Source organism: Leishmania infantum, chromosome 2, assembly GCF_000002875.2.
Source record: "Leishmania infantum JPCM5 genome chromosome 2".
Taxonomy (NCBI): Eukaryota; Euglenozoa; class Kinetoplastea; order Trypanosomatida; family Trypanosomatidae; genus Leishmania; species Leishmania infantum.
In genome coordinates this window covers 305,419-312,500 of record NC_009387.2, presented here as the reverse complement: position 1 = coordinate 312,500, position 7,082 = coordinate 305,419, and the positions used below count along the sequence as shown (strand labels likewise).

The following is a 7,082-nucleotide window of genomic DNA, read 5'->3' as shown; positions in this document are numbered from 1 at the left end:
TGCTGACGTGGTGGCGGTGCTCATCGTGGCGCGCGGAGGCGCCACGAAGCCGCGGTATACGGCGGGCTCAGCCGTCACGGATGGTGCGTCGGGGCGCGGCGTGGTGGGCGTGGCGCCTGCGCTGGAGCGTCTCGCCGCCGCCGCCGCCGCTGCACGGCCCGCCGCGTACGTCCTGCCCATTTCCGCTAGCCGGTCTCGCAGTACGTCATGTCGAGCCTTGAACTGGTCCGTCTGCGACCTGAAGAACTCGAGGGCCTCCTGCATCTGCCGCATATGCTGGCCCTTCTTCACGAGGTTCTGCTGATAGGCAGTCAGCTGCTCCGCGATCTCCGGCCCGGGCTGGTGCGCGACGGTGGCCTTGGCCTTCATGTAGCGCTGCTCCACCGACCGGATAGCCGCCTCTCTCTCCTCAAGTTGATTCCGGCGCTGGACCAGGGCCCGCTGCAGCCCCTGCACACGCTGCAGCAGCGCATACGTCTCCGGCTCAGTCGAGGCCACCTCGTGGTACGGGTGCACGTTAACGGGGTGGTACGCGTCATCCAGCAGCGCCTGCACCCGCACCCTCTCCCGCTGCAGCTCACGCGTTGCGTTGTTCAGCAGTACGCGCAACTCTGGCAGGCGGGCGACGAACATGCGCATCTGCTCCAGCTGCTGCGCAAACTGCAACGTCTGGTACTGGAGGTGCTCCAGCTGCCGTGCCTGGTCGTTGTAGAGACCCTCGTGGTGCTGAAGAAGAGACTGTTGCGTGCGGGCCTGCTCGTACAGTGCGTGCAGCTCCCTGGCGCGGTTCGTCACTTGGCGGTCGAGCCTGTCCTTCTCATGCACAACGTCATGGCAGCGGCGCTGCTGCCGGGCCGTCTCGTCCGCTGCGTCGCTGAGAACCGCGCGAAGTTGCTGTATCTCCTGCCCCAGCGCATCGGCGCACCGCTGCCTCGTGTGGGTCCGCCGCTGGTAGTCCGTCACGTGCGCCTCAAGCTCCTTTCGCTGCTGCCGCAGGAGCTGGATGTGTGCCACTTCGAGCTTCACATCCTTCCCCCGTTTCTGGATGGAGCTGCGCATCGACTGCACCTTCGCCAGCAGTAGTGAGAACCGATGCTGCTGCTCACTGAGGCCTTGCTTCAGTTGGTTGTAGTGCGAGATGTACGTGTTGCGCTCCGCCACCATCGACTCGAGCAGCGCCTGCTGCTGCTTGATGCGCGCCTCGACCTCGGTGAGGCTCCCCTCGTAATGGGCCAGCTCCGCTTCTTTGTTCTCAACGCTGCTGAGGAGGTGCGCACACGCAAAGGCCTGCTTCTTCGCTCTCGCCTCGCTAAACTCTGCCTCCTGCGTCACGGCGTACAACTCCCGGTGCGTCTGCTGGATGTGCTCCTCGAAGGACGTCAGCACGCTCTCGAGCGCGCGTAGTTGTCCACGCTTCTCCGTGAGCCACGCAGCGTTGCGATGCTGCTCGGCCGCTTCGCCGGTGATTTGCTGCTGCAGAATGTTGACCTCCTCTCTGACGGACACTGCCGTCTGCGCGGCAGTGCGGGCTGCCCGCTTCGCGAGGGCGAGAGCGGCCTCCTCGCTCTTCAGCTGCGCCGCCACGTCGAGCTGCTTCTCTACCTGCTCCGATTTCTGCACCTCCATAACCGCGTTGCGCCGCTGAAGAGCCTCGACAACCTTCTGCGCCTTGACGTAGCGCCTGTGCACGGAGGCGACTTCGGCCTGCTGCGCATGCAGCTCCGCCGCCCTCTCGTACACGCGCCGCTGCCACAGATCATTCTCCTCGTTGCACTCCTGCAGAGCCGTGTTGACGTTTTGCAGCTGGCGGCAGACACCCTGGTACTCTTCGGTCAGTCGCGCCTCTTCCTGCCTGACGTCGCGCAGCTCCTGCCCGTTGCGCTCGTGGTCCTCGACGAGCGCTTCGAGGGTGTGCTGTTGAGCGGTGTAGTACGCGATACGGCGGGCGATCGTGTCGCGCACCGCCTGCAGCTCCTGCTCCTTCATAGACTTGCTCTGCAGCACCCTCTGCACCTCCTCCTCACTCTGCGCGATGGCCTCGCGTACCAGACGGAGCTCAGCGGCATTGCCGGAGTTGCTGCTCAGGAGTGCGGCGATGCGCCGCTGCGTGGCGGCCATGTCAAGAGAAGTGCTACGCAGCTGCTGCGTCAGCTGCTCCTCCTCCCGCTGCAGTGTTTCATGGAGGCGCCGTAGACTCTGCAAGGCCGCCTCCTGCTCTGGCATCTCGATCGGATCCTGCGCCTTCGCCTGCTGCACCGCGATCTCGCGCTTGAGCGTGGCGATCGTCTCCTTCAGCTGCGCCTCCTTCTCCCGCACCTCCGTCAACCTGTGGGAGGTGCGCTCCGTCTCACTCTTGAGGTTGGCGATAGTGTCACGATCGCCCAGAGTCATCTCAGCGGCCGCAACCGCCTTCTCCGCGCAGGCATCGATGTCGCTCTGCAGGTCTCTGCACTTGCGCAGCAACCGGCCCTCGCCCTCATGACTGCGCAGCAAGGAGCTGTGGAGGCCCTCGTACTCCGCGCGGAACTTGTCGAGGACGTCATCTCCCTCTAGTGTCATGAGCACCTCTTGATACTGCCGCTCGTACTCATGGAAGGTGTTGCACTCCGCCTCGATTGCTTGGAACTCTGCTTTCTCGGCAGCCGTGAACAACGGGGTGTGCGGCTCGGCGGTGGCGGCGGTGGTGTTCGCCGGCGCGCTGGCGCCTCTGTGAGTAGCAGAGCTCCGCACTACGGTGCCGCCGGCTCCGCCGCCATCGAGTGGCGAAGAGACGCTCATTTACTTTGTGTGTTTCCGCTCTCCGTGTTGCACGGGTGGGGTGAGCGGGGGGTCGACGGGGAGCGGCGCGCTGTGGTGTGCAGCCGCAGCCGGAACGCAGCACAACGTCCTCGTGAGAAAGCGGCGTTCCCTTGGTGGGCAGCGCACGGAGGCGAAGCGAAGGGTTGCAGAAGCCGAACGGGGCAGCCGAGAGAGAGAAGGGAGAGTGTGTGGTGGGATGCGTTTTGGCAGCGGGCAGCGGCGTCAGGCACATCGACGCAGAGACGGCGGCGGGCGATACGTGTGGAAAACCCCAACAGCGCGCGTGTGTGTTGCCCTTACTTCTTCGCGGCAGGCGCAGGAGCCGAAACCGGAAAGAGGACTTCCTGTCTGCCGTGACACCCGACGAGGGACGCGGCGGGCCTTAAGCGGTGCGCGCACGCCGGTATTGGAGTCATGGAGAGAAGAGGGGGCGCGGTGTGTGCTGTGTTGGGTTGGAGACAGATGTCGCAGTGCCGGGACGTGGTACGTTGCATGGCGGTGCTGTGCGCTGCATCGCACGCAGCGCACACCGCGCAACATGAAGCTGTACATGGGTGGGAGAGAATGCGTAAAAAGGTGAGCGCCTCACATATGTGGTGGAGCGGGTGAGTTAGCTGCGCAGCAGGACGAGGGTGCGGCCCCTCCCCCCTGGGGCAAGTGTGCGTAGCCGGATGCCGCAACGACCACCACCATCACGACCACAGAGACAGAGCCGCACTCCCTCCCCGTTGCCGCGCTGCTCGCACCGCCGCACGAATTGAGACTCACTCGAGAGTAGTCGAGACGGACCGCAGCCAGTCCAGCACAACGCTCGCGTCCTTCTTTAGCGTAGGAGAGGGCCACTCGCGCTCCTCGAGCAGCAGCGCCAGCTCTGCCTTCAGTGGGTTGCGCTCGCCAGGGTCAACAAGGCCCCTCTCCTGCGCGCAGAGGCGCAGCTCCTCCTGCAGGGCAGCACGACGCGCCATCTCAGCTTGCACACGCGCTTGGTATCGGGCGATGTCCGCCTGCAGCTGCGTGACGGTCTGCTGGCCGTCGCGAAGTCGAGTCTGGAACTCCTGCCAGTGTTGCTGCTGCTCGAGGAGCTGCGTGCGCGTGCTCACCGACACGTTGTTGAGCATGACCGCTTGCAAGAGCAGCTGCTCCATCGAGCGGTGCGACCAGTTCAATGCGGTGTGGGCATGGTAGTCAAGCCGGGCCGCGGACGCCTTCATGTCCCGCATGTGCAGCGCAGAGGACCACCATGGCGCGGTTGACGTGCTCGGCGCAGTGGCCTCGGTGTCATACATGACTTTGGCGGACTCCTTCATCTTCGCCATGCACACCGCTATGGCCGCCACTTCGTCCACCAAGCGGCTGTCCGAAGTCAGCGGCGGCACCTCGCAGTCGACGCCGTAGTCCTCGACGGACTGATCGTCGGAGAGACCTTCATCGGCCGCGGCGGCGCGAGCGCGCTGAATGCGGGCAGCTTCGGAGAGCACATCCGGGTCGGCCATGCGGCGCTGCTGCGCAGCCGTCGTCTCAGCCCGCAGTGGGGTGACGGACTCCGAGTCACTTGATGGACGGGGTCGGGGAGCTGAGGCCAAGTGGCCGCCCGCTTCGCGCTCTGCCTCGATGCGTCTCTTGACGTGAAAGGCGAGGTCGTGTTGCAGCTGCTGCAGTGTCGACTGCATCTCAGTGGCCGCGACCTCCACCGACCGCACGGCGAGTGCCTGCTCGTGAAACGGGCGTGGCAGGTCATGGCTGTTGGTGGAGGGTGCAGCAGCCCTGCCACTTCGAAGAACTAATTCACCAGTCGACGAGCTGCTAACACCATTCGCAGCGTGGTCGGGAGGCGCTGAGGTCGAGAGCGGCGGCCGCCGCGAGAACAGCGTTGCCGAGAGAAGGCCTTCCGCGCCCTCATTAGTGAAGTCATCAGCAAAATCCTCACCGAGCTGGGTGCTCTGCAGCGCCTTGGCATCCGCAGCTGAGAGACTGTCAAACAGATCGGTGAGCTGTGCGCTGCGTGTGGCCGCCTCCCGCCTCTTGCACACAGGCAGAGGGTCTTTCTTGAGGGACGACGGCACGGTTGCATCCTCCGCTCTCCCGGCAGCGGCGGGCGGCGCGTGTCGTTGACGCGTTGAGCGGTGCATCGGACGCTCGCAAGTGAATGCCAGACGGCGCAGCCTGAGAGCTCAGCTCACCTCTGCGTCGCCACGCAACGCCACAAATCAAAACTGCCTGTGCGCGGGTGTGGCCACCACCCCCAAGTGAGCCGCTCGGAGGGGGGAGGCAACGGCTACGAAAGCGTTGGCGGTGCGCCCGAGCGGCGGCAGCGGTCACAGAGGAGAAGAAAGCGAGAGGGGCGAAGAGCGATGGTGACGGTGAGATACCACGAGGCCATCACAAGCGCGGGAAGCGGCGAGCGGGTCCGTCCACTCCACCACCCTATGCGTCCTCCACATGCGTGGCTGCATACACCGCCACTGGTGGTGGCAACGCCGATGCGCCCTCCGCCTCCCACTTATCGGTGTTTCATTGGTTCAGCACACACACACGCACACTCCCCTTCGCCTGTGAGAAGGCGGTGCCTTCAGTGAGCAACACCGCCGTACAGACGCGGTGGAAAGCACACAGAGAGAGAAAGAAGGACAGGACGTAAGATGCGCGGTGCGCGACAACCTTCGCATGTTTCGTTAGTCGTTCTGTTCATCGCTTCACGCAGCCTCCAGAGCGGGCGACACGCCTACGCACAACACACCACGCGCGCGGGTGCACAAGACGGACAGAAGAGCGGCGACGGACGGCGTGCGGGCCGCACCGCTCCGTCCCGCTGGCGCGCACGCCAACCAAAAAAACGGTACAGAGAGAGAGAGACGCCACGCCCACCACGTCGGCGTTCGTCTGCCGCTCTGCTGTGCGACGCACGCCTTTAAAAAAAATCAACGATCAGCAGCAGTCGCATGAGTGACATTACGCAGCTCTGCAGCCCCGTCACAGCGCGTTGGGCCTGCAGTGCCTGCTGAATGTTGCGCGACATGCCATACTGCCACTGCGCCTCGATCTCCTCGGCGTGAGCCGCACTGCTGTTAATGCTGCTGCGCCTCACGGAGCTTCGCCCACGCAATCGTCAGCGTTTTCGCGAGCCGCTCGCGCACCACAGGCAGCAGCGTCGCGCTCCAGCTCAGCCCCCAGAGGTACACACTCGCCTTGGCGGACCGTTCGACGAGTGCCGAGGTGCGCGGCACCTCCTGCTGAAGCAGGAAGCCGTCCTTGAACATCTGGTGCAGCACCTCGCGAACCTTGACGTACGTTGCGATGGACTGCTCCGCCAGCGTCCGCTCCTCAAGGAAGTGGTGCTGCAGCAGCAGCTTCATGATGCGCACACCGAGCACGCCGTAGCGACTGTACACGACCCGCTCGCACACAGCCTCCTGCAGCAGGTGCACAGCGGTGACATGGTCTATCGCGTAAAAGTTGCTCTGGCTGTGCGGCTTCACCAAGAGCGCTCGCGTCGACGGCATCGTCGTGAAGCTCGGGGAGATGCCGGCGGCTGACGTCATGGGCGCAGCGGCATCGCAGCTATAAAAGACAATGGGCTGGCACAAACGCTGCAGGCAGCGCTGCACCGCCTCCACGGAGCTACTCGGCACGTTGTCGGTGCCCATCCGCGGCTCACCGCTGCGATCGCGGCGCACGCCCGCAGTGGTCGGGAGCTCTGCCGCCAGCTCCTGGAACGAGGCAACAGCCTCGGTGTACCCTGAGTTCGGTGCTATACGGCGCCGCAGCGCGCGCACCAGCGTGAGGGCAGGCCGTCCGTCTGCATAGCGCTCGGCCGCGGCCTACGGTGCATCCATCCGCTCGGCCTTTGATGGCACTTCGAGAGTGAGCTGGTAAACGCTGTATCCGCCCTGCGGCGACGCCGTGCGTGCATGCCACCGGTCGAACGCGGAGGAGGGGATGCGGACGAGCGCCCGCGGGTCCGCCTCCGTGGGTTTATCAGCCCGCAATGGAGCTCCTCAGAGGCGGCGATATCCATGCCCTCCCACACCTGCCGCAGCGCGTCCCATGTCCGCATCCGCTTCGTCTCCCGGCAGCGGGCGCGGGTGACTTCCACCAATCGGTTGAGAACCGCTTCGAGGCAGGCGCTGGGGGCGGGGCCCTCGAGGCGATGGATGTACTCCTCCGACACCGGCGCCCCCTTCCTCAGCATCATGATAATTGGAGCCATCCGCACTCACAATCTTCACGCGGGTAGCAGGACCTCCGCCTTCTCCCCGGTCTTCGAAGCTCATGAGTTACGATTC

The 7,082-nt window shown here is 64.9% G+C and overlaps 3 protein-coding genes across 3 annotated transcripts in view; all 3 read right to left on the bottom strand.

Moving 5' to 3' along the window:
• The window catches only part of LINJ_02_0670 (conserved hypothetical protein), a gene marked incomplete at both ends in the record, with an annotated part of 2,811 nt that extends 33 nt beyond the window's left edge, over positions 1-2,778 (bottom strand). The window contains one exon of the mRNA XM_001462720.2: positions 1-2,778. This exon is cut by the window's left edge and continues 33 nt beyond it. Coding sequence (XP_001462757.1) covers positions 1-2,778 — 2,778 coding nt within the window.
• Positions 2,779-3,563: 785 nt separating this feature from the next.
• Positions 3,564-4,928, bottom strand: LINJ_02_0660 (conserved hypothetical protein; the record flags this gene model as incomplete). The annotated part of the gene is made up of 1 exon (XM_003392123.1): positions 3,564-4,928. One exon carries the CDS (start codon positions 4,926-4,928, stop codon positions 3,564-3,566), a length of 1,365 nt encoding a protein of 454 aa, XP_003392171.1.
• A 936-nt stretch (positions 4,929-5,864) lies between these two features.
• LINJ_02_0650 (conserved hypothetical protein) lies at positions 5,865-6,443 on the bottom strand (the record flags this gene model as incomplete). Its single annotated transcript, XM_001462718.1, has 1 exon — positions 5,865-6,443. The coding sequence occupies one exon, from the start codon at positions 6,441-6,443 to the stop codon at positions 5,865-5,867; it is 579 nt and encodes a 192-aa protein (XP_001462755.1).
• Positions 6,444-7,082: the final 639 nt, after the last annotated feature.